Source organism: Pecten maximus, chromosome 2 (assembly GCF_902652985.1).
Source record: "Pecten maximus chromosome 2, xPecMax1.1, whole genome shotgun sequence".
Classification (NCBI taxonomy): Eukaryota; Metazoa; Mollusca; class Bivalvia; order Pectinida; family Pectinidae; genus Pecten; species Pecten maximus.
In genome coordinates this window covers 38,002,570-38,026,204 of record NC_047016.1, presented here as the reverse complement: position 1 = coordinate 38,026,204, position 23,635 = coordinate 38,002,570, and the positions used below count along the sequence as shown (strand labels likewise).

Sequence of the window (23,635 nt, the reverse complement as noted above, 5' to 3'; positions counted from 1 at the left end):
TTATAGCCTTTTTTATCAATTAACATCAGACAAATTTTAATTTATCTTTTTTTCAATAACATTAACATTAAAATTCATAATTTTAACTAACTCAGCAATCCTTTTTTTTTTTATTATAAATCTTCTCAAAAATTTGTGATCAATTCAAAGATTTCAATTCATTATCCAAAATTGTGAACAATATCATTGACAGTGGATATACACTGTATTGCTCCCAGCTACTTCTGTCGAAATAAAGAGGATGGCGGATGGAAATGGTGATATCAAAGTCTAAAGATAACGTCATATTTACCATAAAGCTGACCATTTATAGATATGGCCCTGGTAATGGCGACATAACTCGGGATACATTCGGCTATGATGGACAGTGTGTCACTGCGGTTCCTGTACCTAATGTTTACCTACCCAATCCTCATATCATCACCAGTTAAAGATGATTGGACAGCACATGGTCAGAGATTTTAAAATGCAATTACATGTACTTCTAATCCAATTTGAAATATAATTTATCAAATGATATTTTATGACAGTAATAACATCAATTTCAATGCTACCTACCTTTACCATATCTTAAGAGTCACTTTTTACCTTTTTATCGTTCAGGTGTAATAAAATGGGAGTCAGTTTTCATGTCAAGTTATATTTACAAGATCACACATCTATATGTTAAACCAAGTTATTTTTACCCGGTGTGGCATGGTATTTTTATGGTAAATGAACTGCGGTTCAATTCACCATGCTTCACAATACCATGCCACACCAGTATCCATTTCTACAATAACTGTTTACTACACACTAACCCAAACCTAATTCAAAATATAATAATTACTCTCTCACACAAATAACTACACCATAAAGAGGTGTGATGTTTTTAAGGTAAAAAATGTGTCCTTGGTATATATTACCAAAAATAGACCAATGAATTATAATTAACTATTCCATGAATTAAATCAAACACCAACTGTAAATTGATACTCTCCAGGATTTATGTGTATTGCAACACATATGAGATTAAGCGTGTATGACAACTAGGAATAACCCGCGTCACACCACACAGGCCATAGCCAACGTCACAGGATCTACTGCTATATATACAGGTAATAACAAACTTACCACAATCCGATAAGTCACTGAATCCTGTCAACTGTATTTACTGTATGGAGTCTCGTGTTACATGACAGTGAGCATCAGCTACGTTTAATATTTCTCACTATCAAAAGGAATTACTAATGAGATTTACCTGTATTTTTCTAATTTGACATGGAATGCAAATAACACAGGTAAGATATTAACCTTTGATTGACATGTATTCTAATTGTCACTTGAACATTCCAGGTATATATATATTTATACATTGTATTAGGCAAAAAATTTTCAGAGCTACGTACATCTTAAAGGAAGAATTAGAGGCATAAGCTTTGTAGCAGATTATTTCAGAATGATTTCCTCTAATACAGATTATTCTTGTAAATGTATGAAGTTTAGCATCTGAAATAATTGTACTAAACAGATTGAAATCTTAATGAATAATTATGAACATGTGCAGCCTTATACAATGTAATGTGTGTAGCATGTGCCATCCATCAGAACAGGTCAAGAATGACATTCAATTATTATATTTAACTAAACTTAATTAATTCTTAAAAGTTAGAATAGACACAACGAAAGTTTATTGATTTTCAAGTTAAAAAAGACACAAATATGAAGTAGTGCCCATGTGTAATTTTTTTTTTCACATTTAAAATGGCATATGATCAGTATCAACCAAAGAGTCAATGAATCTGTTCCTCCCATATTTTTTTTTTTTTTTTTTACATTTCACATTTTTCATCATTAACCTTCCTCCTAACTGCAATCTTTCAGCAGCTTTATCAAACTCTGTTTCACTTTAAAATCATTCTATTTGGTTTGTTATCGGTTGCGGAAATAAAATTAAAACATTTGTAACAAACTAAACATTGGGTATTGAATCAATGCTTGATAACAGTACCTATATCCTGGATACAAAGTGACCAATGAAAAGCAATTACGTAATTACATAATCCAATGAAAACATTAGATACCTAACAGTATACACAGATATTTGTATTCATTATGTATAGTTAATGAGTATTCAATTATGTTTAACTGGAATTAATTAACCCTGATAAGAAAATCATTGACAAAACAAACAAAAACATTGATATTGATTTGATAGGTTAAATATAACTATCAAGTTAAAATAAATCCCAACTTTTCAAATCCTTAAATATTTTCATTCTTTTAAATTTGATCTTGTTACACATTTTACAGAATTTGATTTACATGGTATTTTAGCATTTGAAAAAAAAAAAATTAATTATCTTGGTACCTTTATTTCATAATATATGGGGAGTGATGTTAAATTTATTGTATTTGAAAAATAAAGAATAAAGAAAATGCCAGCTCAATTAGGTTGATCCTAAACTATACTGACATTGTTATCCAGGGATGCACAGCATCAAAACGAAAGCTGAATTCCATGATAAGGGGAAGTAACTCCATGGGAGAAAATAGAATTCTCTTATTTTCTATCATCATCATCTGTATATTAGAGAGCTGATTCAAAGCAAATTACATAATGAGTAAATAGTGATTACTGGTCAAATTGTAAACATTTATATTTAATTTACATTCCACCGTATTAAATATGGGACATGCTTTCATAAGAATCAGATGTCTCACTTACAATGAGATTTATGGGTCACCAGAAAATTGGTCTGGAGTAATGCCAAAGCTATAGTTTAATTGTGGCAAACATCAGTTCAATTCTTCAGTTTAGGTCTTACATGAACACTGACAAAAATACACTACATGCTCGACACATTGCTACTATCTGATTTAATTACAAACTAACAAGGCATTGTTGACAGGGACACTCCCTCTGAGACACATATACTGACCAGAAAATATCCACGTGACACTTGGTCACTATACACACAGTCGTTATAAACATGTTTCCTAAATATATATCGATTTATGGCTAAAATTAACTCTTATTAATTATTGCCATGGCCAACCCAACAGAAATTTTAGATGATCTGTATAAACAGCTTAAGTATACAATATACAGTATTTATCCACAAATAGCCCCCTGCCGAAAAATCAGTCCCAATTTTCATATTTGCTAAGTCATCACTTTTAACATAATAAGCTGAAATGAGTTCACAAACTTAATGCTTAAAATTTCAAACTAGGAGAGGGGGTTATTTGAGGATAAATATGGTACTAAACTTTTATAGTAGGAGAGGGGGCTTATTTGAGGATAGATACGGTACTTAGCCCTTACCCTAGGGAAGGGGGCTGAATTGAGTATATATAAGGTACCATGTCATTTTCTTAGAGAACTATCAATTTGTCTGTTAAGCCACAAGCATATATTATGGTCACATACATGCTTGACCATAGACAACTACAGCAGGATGAAGAAGGGTGCAGAATGTTCGAAGTAGGTCTCAAAAATATCTGGACAAGTACTTATCCCTTGGTTGTCCCTATATAAGTATATACTGTATATATAAGCTGTAGTGTTTATCACTATGTAATGTTGATGTGGTCAATTACGGTAAAATACTACGGTGACTATGGTGAAGTAGGGTCATTTATGGTCAACTACCTTCAAACTGTCGTCACAGTAGGGTCTTGGCATCCAAGCTAAACATGTTGAAAATGTATAGGCTAACCATGGCCAAATCATGGATTTCTGGAAGTTCAAACTACATCTGTAACTATGTTGAATTATGGTTTACTATGGTTTACTATGGTTTACTATGCCTGTCCTAATACCTTGTATGTTAAACTATGGCCAGCCATGGTCCATTACGGTCATTCCCCACTATGTCCAACTATGTACATGACTAAGATATGTGACCACTGCTTGAAACGGATATTCTAGACAAATTCGGATGTCGTAAGACAGTTTTCATAAAAACTGCACAGAAGTGTCTTCTTTAATTGTTTGTTTATAGATAGACAAGTTGATGACCCATCACATCCTTTTAAAGATAAAACTTTAAAAACTAACAATTTATATCTTTTAAACAGTTTTTCCTCGATATCAGTGTAAACAACTGCCAGAGAATGAAAAAATTGCCTTTTTGAAGAGATTTTTCTGTGACTTTTCTAGTTATGATAACGACATGGACATCAATGTAAAATATGTTATCTAGTATTTTTTTAAAACATTAATCAGTTTAGAAGCCTTTGAAGCATAGAAAATAAAAAGGATCCCACACATACTCTGGAGGACTGTTCAAACTACAGAAGGGGCCCCATTCCATTCTATAAAGGACCCATGCATTTATAAATACCCATCACAAAGCCAAACTTTTTTAACATTACCTAGCTGTCATAAGTTTCATCCAACAGCTGTCAGGATCTGAATAAACATTTCACATTGTGATATTAACTTTGATATGATTATCATGATGTCAAATTTGGTACTGGTATGTCAGACCTACAATGATATTAACTTTGATGGGAGTATATTGATGTCAGAGTTGGTATTGATATGATGTCAGTCGTGATATTAACTTTGATATGATTATCATGATGTCAGAGTTGGTACTGGTACGATGTCAGTCCTGATATCAATTTTGATGGGAGTATATTGATGTCAGAGTTGGTACTGGTATGATGTCAGTCCTGATATCAACTTTGATGTCAGTATATTGTGTCAGAGTTGGTACTGGTATGATGTCAGTCCTGATATTAACTTTGATGGGAGTATATTGATGTCAGAGTTTGTACTGGTATGATGTCAGTCCTGATATTAATTTTGATGTCAGAGTTGGTACTGGTATGATGTCAGTCTTGATATTGACTTTGATGGGAGTATATTGATGTCAGAGTTGGTACTGGTATGATGTCAGTCCTGATATTAACTTTGATGTCAGAGTTGGTACTGGTATGATGTACATGTCAGTCCTGATATTAACTTTGATGGGAGTATATTGATGTCAGAGTTGGTACTGGTATGATGTCAGTCCTGATATCAACTTTGATGGGAGTATATTGATGTCAGAGTTGGTACTGGTATGATGTCAGTCCTACAATGATATTAACTTTGATGTCAGAGTTGGTACTGGTACCATGTCAGTCGTGATATTAACTTTGATGGGAGTATATTGATGTCATAGTTGGAACTGGTATGATGTCAGTCCTGATATCAACTTTGATGGGAGTATATTGATGTCAGAGTTGGTACTGGTATGGTGTCAGTCCTACAATGATATTAACTTTGATGTCAGAGTTGGTACTGGTATGATGTCAGTCCTGATATCAACTTTGATGGGAGTATATTGATGTCAGAGTTGGTACTGATATGATTTCAGTCCAAATAAAAACTTTGATGGGAGTATATTGATGTCAGAGTTGGTACTGGTATGGTGTCAGTCCTACAATGATATTAACTTTGATGTCAGAGTTGGTACTGGTATGATGTCAGTCGTGATATTGACTTTGATGTCAGTATATTGATGTCAGAGTTGGTACTGGTATGATGTCAGTCGTGATATTGACTTTGATGTCAGTATATTGATGTCAGAGTTGGTACTGGTATGGTGTCAGTCCTACAATGATATTAACTTTGATGTCAGATTTGGTACTGGTATGATGTCAGTATATTGATGTCAGAGTTGGAACTGGTATGATGTCAGTCGTGATATTGACTTTGATGTCAGTATATTGATGTCAGAGTTGGTACTAGTATGATGTCAGTATCTACAATGATATTGACTTTGATGTCAGTATATTGATGTCAGAGTTGGTACTAGTATGATGTCAGTATCTACAATGATATTGACTTTGATGGGAGTATATTGATGTCAGAGTTGGTACTGTTATGATGTCAGCCCTGATATTAACTTTGATGTCAGAGTTGGTACTAGTATGATGTCAGCCCTGATATTAACTTTGATGTCAGAGTTGGTACTAGTATGATGTCAGTATCTACATGTACAAACCCGACAATCAGTCAGAAGGAGTAATATACATGTTAGCCTGAGGTTTAAGAAGAAGCTCCCAGCTACTTATCTGATAAGCTCTAATAAATCAAATCCAGAGTGTCATAGTAAGTAGATTTAAACCTCATATAAATGCTAGTACACCCTAGAGTCAAGCAATTACATTATTAGCTGTGATGGAGTCTCCAGGTTAAACACAGACTTTAAAACTCAATCCTTAGACTAAGGCAATCAACATAAACATCACTATAATGTCTCAATTCTATCTAACAAGATTACCATGATCCCCAGGAGATTACCACACAAACTCCCCACCCCATCCCCATACCCCCGATATTACCACACAATCTCCCCACCCCATCCCCATACTCCAAGAGATTACCACACAAACTCCCCACCCCATCCCCATACCCCAGGAGATTACCACACAAACTCCCCACCCCATCCCCATACCCCAGGAGATTACCACACAAACTCCCCACCCCATCCCCATACCCCAGGAGATTACCACACAAACTCCCCACCCCATCCAAATACCCCAGATATTACCACAGAAACTCCCCACCCCATCCCCATACCCCCGATATTACCACACAATCTCCCCACCCCATCCTCATACCCCAGATATTACCACGCAATCTCCCCACCCAATCCCCATACCCCAGACATTACCACACACTCCCACCCCATTAAAATATCATTAAAACATGTTTCAGTTTCCATTTTCATTACAAGTATAATTTTCATTATGATGTTGTATAACCACTATAATGTCTCAATTCTATCTAACAAGATTACCATGATCCCCAGGAGATTACCACACAAACTCCCCACCCCATCCAAATACCCCAGATATTACCACAGAAACTCCCCACCCCATCCCCATACCCCAGGAGACTACCACACAAACTCCCCACCCCATCCCCATACCCCAGGAGATTACCACACAAACTCCCCACCCAATCCCCATACCCCAGGAGATTACCACACAAACTCCCCACCCCATCCCCATACCCCAGATATTACCACACAAACTCCCCACCCCATCCCCATACCCCAGGAGATTACCACACAAACTCCCCACCCCATCCCCATACCCCAGGAGATTACCACACAAACTCCCCACCCCATCCCCATACCCCAGATATTACCACACAAACTCCCCACCCCATCCCCATACCCCAGGAGATTACCACACAAACTCCCCACCCCATCCTCATACCCCAGGAGATTACCACACAAACTTCCCACCCCATCCCCATACCCCAGGAGATTACCACACAAACTCCCCACCCCATCCCCATACCCCAGGAGACTACCACACAAACTCCCCACCCCATCCCCATACCCCAGGTGATTACCACACAAACTCCCCACCCCATCCCCATACCCCAGGAGATTACCACACAAACTCCCCACCCCATCCCCATACTCCAAGAGATTACCACACAAACTCCCCACCCCATCCCCATACCCCAGGAGATTACCACACAAACTCCCCACCCCATCCTCATACCCCAGATATTACCACACAAACTCCCCACCCCATCCCCATACCCCCGATATTACCACACAATCTCCCCACCCCATCCTCATACCCCAGATATTACCACACAATCTCCCCACCCAATCCCCATACCCCAGACATTACCACACACTCCCACCCCATTAAAATATCATTAAAACATGTTTCAGTTTCCATTTTCATTACAAGTATAATTTTCATTGTGATGTTGTATAACCAAAGCATGAACATTAAAAACAGGACGTCATTATTTTATATCAGATATTCCTTAATTGAACATTATGGCAGCTATATGTTCATTTGTATTTCTTACAAGATTCTATGTGTTAAGATTATGGGTTATTAATGGAGCTTCCTACATATTCAGAGAATATTACTTCGTTTGAAATGACTTTAGCCTTTTACCAAGTCCCCATACAATGATATAATTTTCAGACTCCAAGAAATGTCACGAGAAATCGATACATGCATATACTTATAATTGACACCTTTAAATATTCATGAATATTTTTGTATCAGTGTGGGTTTAATACCACTGAGGTTTCGTCATTATGTGGTAGGTCTGTGGTATTTTTAATATGTCAATAGATTCTGCTAACTCCATGTGTTCACTGTCAGTATATCGCCCTTAAGTGCTGACATTTTAAAACAAAATCTTGTCCAAGGCAAAGAATGAGATGTTTCCGAACTTCAGGAGAATGAGATAAATTGGGCGGAGATATCTAGTGAATTCAAAATGATGACAATTTATTATTCAGTAGGAAATACTGATTTATAAGAACTCTTTTCATTCTAAGTTATACTGATTAAGAGCTCGTTAAATAAAGAGCAATGCCGATTTCTATAATGAACTCAACATGATAATAATTCATTGTTAAGTAGCAAGTGCTATTAATCTGCATATATTATGACTGATACAGAAATGATATACTACTGACCTATATTATAACAATAAGCTACCATACCTACTCTATGATAAACAATACTATATACCTACCTGAGGTCACATGGTGCTGTTTCTGTATGCACCATTGAAAACAGAGGGTGGTTGGAGGCTACACAATTTTTCTAGAATCCAATGAATATTTGATTGTTGGTATGTAAAGAGATATAAAGGTAGACTTGGAAATTCCAGCATTGTTCATCATCAATAAGTTATGATTTAGGAGTGTTATCTGAGTACTGTTATAATGATAGTCCTCTGGGCCTTAATGGTTCAGTACCCATATACACTATCAACACTTGTCTCCTACTGGGATAGTGTTGTGATGTAAACAAAAATGTCATTGGTATTACCACAAGGATCACACAGAAACTAAAATGTTACTTGTGACTTACTAGTATCTGTGACAACTCAGAAGGTACTTACTCTTCTGAAACGCCTGGTCTTATTTACATTCGTGCTTTTTCATGTGAATCAATTCCTTGTTTATAATGATTTTGCCCTTGTTTTCTTATTTTTTTCAGTTTTGAATCATTGTTTTGTTTCCATGGCAATATTCAATTGTATTTGTGACTCCATCATTAGCATCTTAAACTTTTACGGAACACTATTGGTTTGTCCCTAAGGCATGTGTCCTCTTATCTGTTTTTATTTATTTATTTATTTATTTACAAGCATACACTACAATAAGTGCTAATATTACTAATTAAATATTGTTTAATAATTATATATATATATATATATATATATAGTATATAAGAAATTGAAATCTGTCCTTGCGAAGGTGAATGTATAAAAAATAACAAAAAAACAGACTTTGCCGCAAGGCCTTTCTGCCCTCTCAGGCTTCTTCAAGCGGACTTGATGTCTCACTTATTGTCCGCCTGAAGAAGCCTGAGAGGGCAGAAAGGCCTTACGGCCAAGTCTGTTTTTTTGTTATTTTTTATATATATATATATATACAGTTATTTTAAGCTTGCATGCCCCCATCAATGAACCTAAAAACCTACAAGGATATCCAAACTTAACAGTACTGTAATGTATAATTCAACATCTTACATACATAGCAATCAATGATGGACATATCTGATGAATATGGTGGTCCAAATCTGTGACATTGTAAAGATTACACTGATCTGAAGACAGTACTGTGTTGACTACTCAGTTTTCTGAAGACAGTACTGTGGGGACTACTCAGTTATCTAAAGACAGTACTGTGGGGACTACTCAGTTATCTAAAGACAGTACTGTGGGGACTACTCAGTTATCTGAAGACAGTACTGTGGGGACTACTCAGTTATCTGAAGACTGTACTGTGGGGACTACTCAGTTATCTGAAGACAGTACTGTGGGGACTACTCAGTTATCTAAAGACAGTACTGTGGGGACTACTCAGTTATCTGAAGACAGTACTGTGGGGACTACTCAGTTATCTAAAGACAGTACTGTGGGGACTACAGAGTTATCTGAAGACAGTACTGTGGGGACTACTCAGTTATCTGAAGACAGTACTGTGGGGACTACTCAGTTATCTAAAGACAGTACTGTGGGGACTACTCAGTTATCTGAAGACGGTACTGTGGGGACTACTCAGTTATCTAAAGACAGTACTGTGGGGACTACTCAGTTATCTGAAGACAGTACTGTGGAGACTACTCAGTTATCTAAAGACAGTACTGTGGGGACTACTCAGTTATCTAAAGACAGTACTGTGGGGACTACTCAGTTATCTAAAGACAGTACTGTGGGGACTACTCAGTTATCTAAAGACAGTACTGTGGGGACTACTCAGTTATCTGAAGACAGTACTGTGGGGACTACTCAGTTATCTAAAGACAGTACTGTGGGGACTACTCAGTTATCTGAAGACAGTACTGTGGGGACTACTCAGTTATCTGAAGACAGTACTGTGGGGACTACTCAGTTATCTAAAGACAGTACTGTGGGGACTACTCAGTTATCTGAAGACAGTACGGTGGGGACTACTCAGTTATCTGAAGACAGTACTGTGGGGACTACTCAGTTATCTAAAGACAGTACTGTGGGGACTACTCAGTTATCTAAAGACAGTACTGTGGGGACTACTCAGTTATCTAAAGACAGTACTGTGGGGACTACTCAGTTATCTAAAGACAGTACTGTGGGGACTACTCAGTTATCTAAAGACAGTACTGTGGGGACTACTCAGTTATCTGAAGACAGTACTGTGGGGACTACTCAGTTATCTAAAGACAGTACTGTGGGGACTACTCAGTTATCTGAAGACAGTACTGTGGGGACTACTCAGTTATCTGAAGACAGTACTGTGGGGACTACTCAGTTATCTAAAGACAGTACTGTGGGGACTACTCAGTTATCTGAAGACAGTACTGTGGGGACTACTCAGTTATCTAAAGACAGTACTGTGGGGACTACTCAGTTATCTGAAGACAGTACTGTGGGGACTACTCAGTTATCTAAAGACAGTACTGTGGGGACTACTCAGTTATCTGAAGACAGTACTGTGGGGACTACTCAGTTATCTAAAGACAGTACTGTGGGGACTACTCAGTTATCTGAAGACAGTACTGTGGGGACTACTCAGTTATCTAAAGACAGTACTGTGGGGACTACTCAGTTATCTGAAGACAGTACTGTGGAGACTACTCAGTTATCTGAAGACAGTACTGTGGGGACTACTCAGTTATCTGAAGACAGTACTGTGGGGACTACTCAGTTATCTAAAGACAGTACTGTGGGGACTACTCAGTTATCTAAAGACAGTACTGTGGGGACTACTCAGTTATCTGAAGACAGTACTGTGGGGACTACTCAGTTATCTAAAGACAGTACTGTGGGGACTACTCAGTTATCTGAAGACAGTACTGTGGGAGACTACTCAGTTATCTAAAGACAGTACTGTGGGGACTACTCAGTTATCTAAAGACAGTACTGTGGGGACTACTCAGTTATCTGAAGACAGTACTGTGGGGACTACTCAGTTATCTGAAGACAGTACTGTGGGGACTACTCAGTTATCTGAAGACAGTACTGTGGGGACTACTCAGTTATCTGAAGACAGTACTGTGGGGACTACTCAGTTATCTGAAGACAGTACTGTGGGGACTACTCAGTTATCTAAAGACAGTACTGTGGGGACTACTCAGTTATCTGAAGACAGTACTGTGGAGACTACTCAGTTATCTGAAGACAGTACTGTGGGGACTACTCAGTTATCTGAAGACAGTACTGTGGGGACTACTCAGTTATCTGAAGACAGTACTGTGGGGACTACTCAGTTATCTAAAGACAGTACTGTGGGGACTACTCAGTTATCTGAAGACAGTACTGTGGGGACTACTCAGTTATCTGAAGACAGTACTGTGGAGACTACTCAGTTATCTAAAGACAGTACTGTGGGGACTACTCAGTTATCTAAAGACAGTACTGTGGGGACTACTCAGTTATCTGAAGACAGTACTGTGGGGACTACTCAGTTATCTGAAGACAGTACTGTGGGGACTACTCAGTTATCTAAAGACAGTACTGTGGGGACTACTCAGTTATCTAAAGACAGTACTGTGGGGACTACTCAGTTATCTAAAGACAGTACTGTGGGGACTACTCAGTTATCTGAAGATTTAAACATTTCAAGATGTGCACATTTTCATCTGGACCAACAAGACCTTATATACAGAGAATGGTGAATTACCTATATAAATCAATTATATAAATTGATAAAACTTCTTTTGATGTTTAAGAAATTTCATGTAACATAATAAGAGATAGCTGGTGTCTTCATGCCATATATACATATAATTTCGAACAGATTCGTCAATATTTATTTAATTTTGTTCGAAATAACCAAAGGTTTACTGCAGTAGAACCTTGTATATCCCATAACAACTTTGTAATAGCTGAAATTTGTTTCGATTCCATTTCTTCAATTCCATTATACTACTAATCAGACAGTAGTAGTTTATGCCTCCATTCAATATCTTATAAATGAGATGAGTCCAGATCCTACTCTGATATCTACATGTTGTAACACATAGTAACATTTATCCCAGACTTTCATTGATGAAAGACAAAGGTAAAGATAAGAAACCAGACATGTTGAATTATATAGACATGTGCGAGATCCTGGGGAATCATTCAGGCATGGTCAATCAGTCCAGTACTGTAAACAGGTCCGCCACACATCATTAGACATGGAGACAGGTTTGTTGTACATATCTAACCGTCAACATGTCAACAACCAGTTACTCCACTATACCCACTTTACCTGGTGTTATATCAGTATATAGTGTGTCAGAGATTGGTCACTGGAAAACTTTTCAGGAATGAAACATATCTCTCAGGTAAGACAAAATCTCATTTTTTTTTTCATGTAATGTTTACTGAATGGTTGTAGCTATACAAGGTTATCAGGGATACATATATGTCACTTATCACAATTTTATTTTCAAGTGTCTATAGGATCCACTTTTACCTTCTAAACTAACTCAAGAGTTATTTCTGACCATTTCAAGGCGAAGACATGTAATGCACACGTTGATGAATACATAACTTGTTCATATTACACCCGACATTATTCATGATATTACAGATGATGGTTACAGCTGATGTTTACAGCTGGTGTTTACAGCTGATGATTACATCTGATGTTTACAGCTGATGTTTACAGCTGATGATTACAGCTGAAGGTTACAGATAATGTTTACATCTAATGATAACATCTGATAGTTACAGCTGATGTTAACAGCTGATAGCTACAGCTGATAGTTACAGCTGATGTTTAATACAGCTGATGGTTACAGCTGATGTTTAATACAGCTGATAGCTACAGCTGATGGTTACAGATAATGTTTAATACAGCTGATGTTTAATACAGCTGATGTTCTGATGTTTAATACAGCTGATGTTTAATACAGCTGATGGTTACAGCTGATGTTTAATACAGCTGATAGCTACAGCTGATGGTTACAGATAATGTTTAATACAGCTGATGTTTAATACAGCTGATGGATACAGCTGATGTTTACAGCTGGGCTTAGGTGTTCAAAAGGTGAGAAACTCACACTTATTGATGATGAGACAACCTAACACATATTAATGATACTCAACCTTACAATCATTGATGTATACCCAAACTCACACTTATTGATGATGAGACAACCTAACACATATTAATGATACTCAACCTTACAATCATTGATGTATACCCAAACTCACACTTATTGATGGTTATACAAACTCACACTTATTGATGAATACACAAACTCACACTTATTGATGTATACCCAAACTCACACTTATTGATGAATACACAAACTCACACTTATTGATGAATACACAAACTCACACTTATTGATGTATACCCAAACTCACACTTATTGATGAATACACAAACTCACACTTATTGATGAATACACAAACTCACACTTATTGATGAACACACAAACTCACACTTATTGATGAACCCACAAACTCACACTTATTGATGAACACACAAACTCACACTTATTGATGAACACACAAACTCACACTTATTGATGATACACAAACTCACACTTGTTTACAAATACACAACCTCTCAATTATTGATGGAAACTCAGACTTCTACTTCTTTTTGAATATACAACATTATATTACACTTATCAATTCACACAAACTTATACTTAATCAAGAAATGTTCACCACCTGAACATTTGATCCGACCTTCAACCTCTCAGCCATTGACTTTATGACCTTGATCAGCTTGAGATATATGACCTTTAATTTACTTATTATACATACTTATAGCTATTTTCCTTTGGAAGTTTCCTGATCACACTAATGGTCTATAAAACATTGACTGGTGACAATTACAGCCGACTGGTGACAATTACAGCCATCATTGTGGATATTTTACAGATGTTTCCTACTGTTAGTGTTAAATCCTGTGAGACATTGCACTACAAAATTTACATACTACTTAAGGTGAGTGAAACATGTCATTTTTGACTTATTAAATTTCCTGTAGTTCTTATGACTGACTCCCCAGCTTAGTGTGGAGGAGCAGCTCTCCATGCCTGTCGTACCATTATAAGGGCCTCGACGACGTTTCGGTTCACTGTTGAACTATTGATTTGTTTGATCCTTTGTATATTAAAGTATTACTATCCACTTATACTAAATTTTAGTAAATTATAAACACATTTACATAATGACAGGAGAAAGCCATAATTAACAACACTTTGATTTGACCCAACCGACAAATGAGTTCAATCACTGGGTCAAATGTAGCTTAATATACAGGTGACCTGTACAATCTATTACCCCTTAATGTCTTATATAATATACAGAAAATACAAATATCAATCAAAACTGTCAACCAACAGAGGAGCTGCCAATACAAATTTAGACTGATGAATTAAATAGCTTAACACCAGGTGTTTATATCACATTTGATAGTTAACATGATATTAGCTTAACACCAGGTGTTTATATTACATTTGATAGTTAACATGATATTACATCTTATTCAAACATGATAACCTAATGTTTACAGCTGATATTTACAGCTGATGTTACAGCTGATGTTACAGCTGATGTTTACAGCTGATGTTACAGCTGATGTTTAGAGCTGATGTTACAGCTGATATTTACAGCTGATGTTACAGCTGATGTTTACAGCTGATGTTTACAGCTGATATTTACAGCTGATATTTACAGCTGATGTTATAGCTGATATTTAGAGCTGATGTTTACAGCTGATGTTTACAGCTGATGTTTACAGCTGATATTTACAGCTGATGTTACAGCTGATGTTAATATATCTTAAGTTATGTTTACATCTGATGTTGATACAGTCGATGTTTACAGCTGGTAGTTGAATGTAATGGTTAAAGCTGATGTTTACAGTTGATGTTACACCCGATGTTTACACCAAGTGTTACACCTGATGATACATCTCATCATTTACTTAATGTTTTGAGTGTTTTAACAGGCAATTTTTGTTCTTTATGTGTCCCTAATACCCATTTTGTAAGTTTGGCCCACTGGTATGGTGATCCTCAATGGTATATGATGGTACAGATTGTAGGAGTTACACTTTAGTTAGAGCCATAGACTGAGACATGTATAACATCCATCACTACGTGTCAATCCAAAGTGTCAAAGCTTACCTGTTGGTCTCAATTACAGTTTGTAGTTATCTTTGCTAAATTATAGATGTAATTTTGGTATAAATTCAGCTCTCATGCTGTTCAAGTGTAAAAACTATCTAATTTTTCAGTTTAATCCCTGGTTGGGATAGGAAATAAGAGCCAGGAAAGAGAGTCTTGTTCCACTTCTAATTGTACTCTAAACTTAACTAAACATCCGTTCTGGATAAATCACTTTAAACAAAATTATACAGCAATAGTCAGCAAAAACAGTCATTCATACAAAATAGATTTATATTGAATATTGCCAATTCAATTTATATAATTACTTAGCATTAAAACTACTTATCCTAACTAGTTAGAAATGTATGGATACAGTGTATCTCATAGTGGTACAAAAAACATCCCAATAAAAGCGTTCCTACAATGGGGCCAAGCTGTCCTATATTTGTAGATATGAACTCAGAAATTGACAATACAGGAAGCTGTTGTTCCTGGTGTGATAGGGGTTATGGGTCATCAGTAGAGTACTGACTCTCATTCCTGTTTCAAGTACCGATCTCAAGGGCCTACCAGTGTAGTAGATACCTTAAAATCTGCAACCATTTTTGTATCCTTTTTTTCTGAGAAATTCTATAACAGCAGCAAAGACATTCATTATTTTTCTTGAAAGTTCAAAATTAATTTCATGAAGTGATATAAATGTCTACTTTGATTGATTTAGACACTACAACACTCTTTTTTTTTTTTTATATATTCAATAAAGTGAAGTAAAATATATTCCAGCGAAACTTCAGAATATTTACCTCATTCAACACTGTGGACTGTTTATTAAATTTGGATCAAACTAGCTGTATCAGGTAATTTAGCACAGTATTTGGACTGTTTTCTAAGTCTATCTAACAATAGGTAGCTTTTGATATTGCATATTGTTTTACATCTGAAGTGTCAACATATTGTTTTACAACTGAAGTGTCATTTAGAACAGAAATATCTGATCAGACAGCTATAGAAAGAAAATGTACTGGAGGTACAGCTTGGTGATGTATATGTACTCGTTTTGAGATCTCTCTATCAGAAGTATGGTTAAAAGTGTCACCTTGAGATATCCCTGTCACATTATGGCAGTCATACCCTGACACAAGGTGTACCACTTTGAGTTCACTATAAGCAAGGCTGATCTAGCTGTTCATTCTAGGAGGATAAATACAAAATGGAGGGAGAGATATCATAAATAGAAGGTTTGTATATCTTGGATCTTCTCGTTAGCTGTACTTCAAATCAAATTTTTTTTTACAGTGACAGGGTCCTCTAACGAAGCACCTAGCTGTGCGGGTGGTGGTTCATTAATTACACAATATCTTTATTACCAATTAATACCTTAGAGGCAATGAACCGTGACCGGATACCAATTGTAGCCTTTGTTAAGCATTTCTTTTTAGTTACAGGTTACCAAAAAAAAAACATAATTGTTTTGTATTTTGGCATGAAAATAAAGATTTTTCACAGCTTTACTACAATCTGAGCAAATTAATATGTGATATAAACCTTCATAAAATTAAGTTACAACTAATTTTATCAGAATTTGAAATATTTTACTTTTAATTAACAATCTAAAAATAATTCAGGGACTTCAAGTAACAATACTATTATTCGGTGCCGATTGCTGCGAGCTTTCAATGGAGTTTGCTGAAAAAAAATCATACTTTACGTTCTTCATTTGACAAGTAAAGGGTCAGTTATAAACAATCAGACTTCGAACTAACACTAGCAAGAAAATAGTGCTTGAAAAAAAATATGTGTTCAAATTATCTGCTGATTCAAACTCACTGAAAATGTTAACTATACCATGACTATGGTAAAATAAAATTTAATGAAATTTTTTTCTTCTAAATCTTTCCTGAAGCATTCTTAACCTTTTTCAAATTATGTCTGAACAAGGGAATAGTTTTCCCATGTTGCTGGCCATGGTAAAATGAACAAAACTATTCATCATTTTTCTATACTGATATTTTCATTGTATTATTTTCAGTTTACCTAATTTTTTTCAGAAATGAAAATTCCACTTGCATTATAAGATATCAGGTGGTAGTTTGTATCACTCATTCATATGCTATAGTTGTAATAATTAATTAAATCTAACCTTAATTATCCCTTATGTTTTTGACAGGTAGGCTCAATATATGAATTCAATACAATTCAATAGCTTTGAATGATCACGCCTGCAGTGTAGCTGTCGGGTAGAAATTCAGTTTCATTTAAAAATAGGCCCATTACAGATAAGACATTGCCTAAACTAGGCCTGTGTGCTCATTGATTTATGATGTCCAGGGAATTAATTTTTATTAAAAAGTGATTATCTTGTGATCAGTATTATCATTAGTCAACAAAAATAAGGAAGTGTAAAGTTAAAATTTACTAACAGCCAATTAGAAACTTCCTTGTTAGCACATATATAGTATTTGTATACAGAATTATGATAAAATACAAAAGCATAGACTATGGTAATACGGTAAGTCAAATCTATATATAACATAATTATTTTATTGGGTATAAGCCCATGCAGAGGGCTAGTGCACTGAAAATGGGTAAAAATGGAGGGTGGGCTTATTCCCAAGTAAGACCCTATGCAAGAGGGAACATTTCTACCACCATCTTTGATTAAAACAATATGTAAGAAGATAGCCTGATCTACATTTATGAATTCTAACTGAAATATTTTCAAAAATATTTCAATATAACGTGTATTTCATTCAGATTTTGACAACAAATTGTAGGTAAAATAACAATTTACAAAGGTCTGTAGTTAATAACTGATTTACCTGTTACAACTTCCTATAAAGAAAAATGTACTTGAATATTAAAATGTAGAAATCCTTTGACAAACTGCATATTTTAATCCACTCTTTCTGCTGGACTAATAGAATTTGAAAAAAAAAATTGATAATAAAGTTTCATCCATCCACCTTGTACATAAATAAGTGTCATAACGGCAAATTTTGTCAGTGTTCTAGTGGCCTCATTTCTCGAGAAAGATCAAAATATCTCGCACAATATCTCAGGTTTCAGGGGTTTTGGGTCAAGGTCAAGGTCACTGTTACTATTTTTAGCAGGGACCGGTAGGGGACATGTATTGATTAAGCAATACCTTGTGTGCTTGTTCTTTCCCAAACAGACAACAATAGTTAATAAATGACCATTTTAGAACCATAAAGGTCAAGTTTAAATATATATTCAAGGGACATAACTCTGACAAACAAAGAAATATGATATGACAACTTGAATTCCATAAGATTTCAGATTTCACCAGGAACTGGGATATATCTAGATTATTGTGGGTCTCCTGTATCTAACTGCATATTCAAAAAGGAAAACTGTATACCAGGATTATCAATAATATTTTTGTATATACACTGTACATATAATTTGATCTTTCTAATAAAAAATGTCTTCTTTTTTTCTTGAAATAACGTATTTTCTTTGCAGTTAAGAGGAATATGAATATGTACCTTAAACAGTGACTAAAACAACATAAAATTAACATTTTGTACATGTAAAATGATTACAATGATAAGAGAAATGAAAAAATAAACTTTTTATTTACTTTTTTTATTCTAACTTTCTGCATGCACCCTGAAATCCAACAGTCAACCATATTTGTCCGACACGTCCTTAAATGACTCTGGCTGTTAATATACATCAACAATGTAAGTAAAAATATCTAGCTTACTACAAGGAACTTTATGTGATAAACTATAGTTTGAAACTAGGTGCTTTAAGGGACTGTGTTGATTGAATACTCAACTGAGTGTAACTGAAGTTTCACTGAAATAAATATACATTGGATGTATATATGAAATAAGTGACATTTACTTGAGGTACTCTGATTACTATACTCATAGAAGGTGCTATAGTTGATGGATTCTTTGCTAAACCATCAAAGGAGGTCAGGGTATTTAGCTTTTCTGTTCCTTAGAAAATGTTTGAATGTGGAAACGCCCATATTGAAATATTTCCATAAAACTACAAGATATTTAACAACCTAACATCTGTAATGGTGATAATAATCCCATTTTACTACTTGTATTCCTGTTCTGATACAGGATATAGGAAATTTGAAATATTCAGTAAATAGGGTGAGAAACTAAAATCTCTGATTGAATTGCTCCAATGTATCAAACTACCATCCACAATATTCCTTGACCTTGACAGAGGTCACATGACAGACTGAACCTGTTCAAACATCATTCAAGTACACAAAAATAGGCAGAAAACATTAAGAGAATTTGAAAGCAATCCATGGCCATGTGACATTGGGGAAAAAAAAATAAAACTGAACTTGTGTAATGGACAGTTTTTAACGGTATGAAAATCACCATCTTCAGAGATTTTCTTTTTTTTCTAGTGATGAAGACTGAAGAGATAAATGACCTTCAGCTGTGATCAGTAAGGATAAAAAAAGGATAAAAAATTACTTACCGTCATCTCATTTCTGTCGGCATTTGATCATCATCAACGGAAGCGCGCCTCTACAGCAAACATGGACCTGAAAAAGTAAGTAAAGTATTTAGATATACAATCAACAGCAAATGTCCATGATCTCATAACCTTTCTTCTATAAATACAGCAACTGTTCATGATCTCATGACCTTTTATCTATAAATACTGGAAATGTTAATAATGTCATGACCTTTCTTCTATAAATACAGCAACTGTTCATGATCTCATGACCTTTCATAATTGTTCCCATGACCATCTATAAACAGCCAAAATGTTCATGTTTTTATAAATGCAGCAACTGCTCATGTTCTTATGACTTTAACTTTTTTATCACCTTACTTCTATAAATAACCCTGGTAACAGCTCACATATCATATGAACTCAGACCTTAAACTAACCCCTGCAACTCAAACAAATATAATCTTCTTTGAACACTGAAGTCACACTCTTTATAATAAGCCATCATGTTATCAAACATTATCTATAACAACTTTAGCGATGCATATGAAAATGATTTTAGATTTTTTGATATCAAATTATTTTTAAATAAAATGCATCAGAATATAAATTTTGTATCTTTTTGAGACAAATTACTCTAAATTACTCTTGCAACTTTCACAGATCCAAATTTAGCTCAGTAAAGCAGAACCTTCTAAACAGCTGAAATTAGATATAAATATGTTCGAATACACATTTCTATTCTGTGATAAACATCAGTAAGCACTAGTGTGACGTAAATAAAGGGAAATATCACGTCATACTAGGGGGAAATAACTCAACAACATCACTAGCTACGTAAATCCATCCAGCTACCGTGAAATGTTTATCTATCATTTTCAAAATGATCCTGTAAATATGAGGGTTTGGCATTTGATATCATCGTTTGATCATTTCGAATCCAAGCGTGTCCTTTGTTGGTGTAATCAAATAGTACTCAAGCTTGTAATGTTGTAAACATATTGGCTTCCAAAGCCCCACTAACAGAATCCTATCACGAAACAAATAATCATTTCTAGATTTTCTATTAACAGACAAAATTTAATAAATCACGCAGATTGCAGTTCAAGTGCATACAGATTTTAAAATAGAAAATGTATCTTGTAGCCGCATGTGTTTTTGTTCACTATACATTATGACTGCCATTTACAATTTTCATTTTTTGAATCAAGCTTATAATCTGATCTGCCTTTTCCTCGGCTATAATGCTTGTTTTTCCCTACAGATCTACCCTGAATAAATTTTATGATGAAATTAACATGGAAATTATTATGAAAAATTTTAAATATGCAATGCTGCTAATTTTAGCTTGTATCAAATTTATATTAAAAAAAAATGTTTATATAAGAAGTTATGATATAATTACAGCGACCTGTTTGGGTAGGTATCACATGCACGTGTCTTTATTTTGTTTTGAAGGTGATTATCAGTTTTGATGGAGTGTTAATGATGTGGCTATTAATTGCATCGCAAGACTTCAATTACACATGTACTCGATATACCTGTACAGTGACAATTATCTGTCAGGTGGATAAAGTGAAAATGACCAAGAATTTCTATAGAATTTCATCTTTTTATTCAATTAGAAACTGGTTTACTGCCTACATGACTCTATTGCGAGGATTTCATGTTGCTACTGGATTATTCACAATGACTGTGAGAGAAAACCTATCAATAGGCAAACCCAGCAATAGGTGCATGGAGTACTTCTTAGAGGTAGAGATGAAACCTAACAATTGTCGGAGTCATGTAGGTAGAGATGAAACCTAACAATTGTCGGAGTCGTGTAGGTAGCACACTAGTAAATAAATTACACTTAAAAATAAAATTCAATAAAATGGTCTTTGATTTTCATTTAATTTTAATATTTTCACATTTAGCAATCAATGAGTATTGGAATGGGGCATCTAGTTTAACCCAAATATATAGGAAAAGCAATAGTTTCTATTGTTTAATATATGTGTTTTATGATAATGTTCTTCTCATTAAGATAAGAATTTTTATCATTTTTTCATACTAATGACTGTCATATATCATTTCTGTTATTACAGTGAAACCTGACTTTACCGACCACTGGCTTTAATGACCACTGACTTTACCGACCACTGACTTTAACCGACCACTGACTTTACCGACCACTGACTTTACCGACCTCTGACTTTACCTACCACTGACTTTACCTACCACTGACTTTACCGACCACTGACTTTACCGACCACTGACTTTACCGACCACTGACTTTACCTACCACTGACTTTACCGACCACTGACTTTACCTACCACTGACTTTACCGACCACTGACTTTACCGACCACTGACTTTACCTACCACTGACTTTACCTACCACTGACTTTACCTACCACTGACTTTACCTACCACTGACTTTAACGACCACTGACTTTACCGACCACTGACTTTACCTACCACTGACTTAACTGACCACTGACTTTACCGACCACTGACTTTACCGACCACTGACTTTACCTACCACTGACTTAACTGACCACTGACTTTACCGACCACTGACTTTACCTACACTGACTTTACCGACACTGACTTTACCTACCACTGACTTTACCTACCACTGACTATCCCGACCACTGACTTTACCGACCACTGACTTTACCTACCACTGACTTTACCGACCACTGACTTTACCGACCACTGACTTTACCTACCACTGACTTTACCGACCACTGACTTTACCTACCACTGACTTTACCTACCACTGACTTTACCTACCACTGACTTTACCGACCACTGACTTTACCGACCACTGACTTTACCACTGACTTAACTGACCACTGACTTTACCGACCACTGACTTTACCTACCACTGACTTTACCTACCACTGACTTTACCACTGACGTAACTGACCACTGACTTTACCTACCACTGACTTTACCACTGACTTAACTGACCACTGACTTTACCTACCACTGACTTTACCGACCACTGACTTTACCACTGACTTTACCGACCACTGACTTTACCACTGACTTAACTGACCACTGACTTTACCTACCACTGACTTAGCCGACCACTGACTTTAACGACATCCTGTAACATCCAACTTTATCCATTTGAAATGTGACATGCTCCATTGTTATTACCAACACTGTCTTTACTGACACACTGTCTTATCCGACACATCCAACTTGGCCCCCACAGTGTCGGTAAAGTCAGGTTTCACTGTATTTACATGTTTATTGTAGTTTTAATTCATTGCGACTTTTTTTAATTGTTTTTTTTATTACATTCTAATACTTGTTCGATAACTGTTTACATTTTAATGTTGTGTTACAAGCACTAACTTTTTTCTGTTCATTTTGTTCCTAACTGAAGGAGGGTTCTACAACATCTTCCTAAACTGTCAAGGTGATTATAATATATATACCCTCCGCCTATCCTCAGATATATATTATAACTATAGAATACCTGCTTTGTTGAATGGGAAGGCCGCTTCACCAAATAAATATTTCATCCTTTCCTACATTAGATTACATGCATGCAAGCTCACATATATATCTTTGTTTAGTCTATATAGAAACTTATTTCAGA

The 23,635-nt window shown here is 35.6% G+C and overlaps 1 protein-coding gene across 4 annotated transcripts in view; it reads left to right on the top strand.

Annotated features, from left to right (window-relative positions):
- Positions 1 to 1,114: 1,114 nt before the first annotated feature.
- The window catches only part of LOC117321997 (cytosolic phospholipase A2-like), a 47,166-nt gene continuing 24,645 nt past the window's right edge, over positions 1,115 to 23,635 (top strand). Inside the window, exons 1-3 of one of the 4 annotated variants that reach the window (XM_033876683.1) lie at positions 1,115 to 1,280; positions 19,982 to 20,130; positions 23,420 to 23,452. In XM_033876683.1, coding sequence (XP_033732574.1) covers positions 20,117 to 20,130; positions 23,420 to 23,452 — 47 coding nt within the window. In that variant the 5' untranslated portion in view covers positions 1,115 to 1,280; positions 19,982 to 20,116. Of the gene's footprint in view, positions 1,281 to 12,659; positions 12,790 to 16,656; positions 16,818 to 19,981; positions 20,131 to 23,419; positions 23,453 to 23,635 lie in introns of those variants that run through there. The other 3 variants (XM_033876684.1, XM_033876685.1, XM_033876686.1) reach the window with 3 other exon arrangements.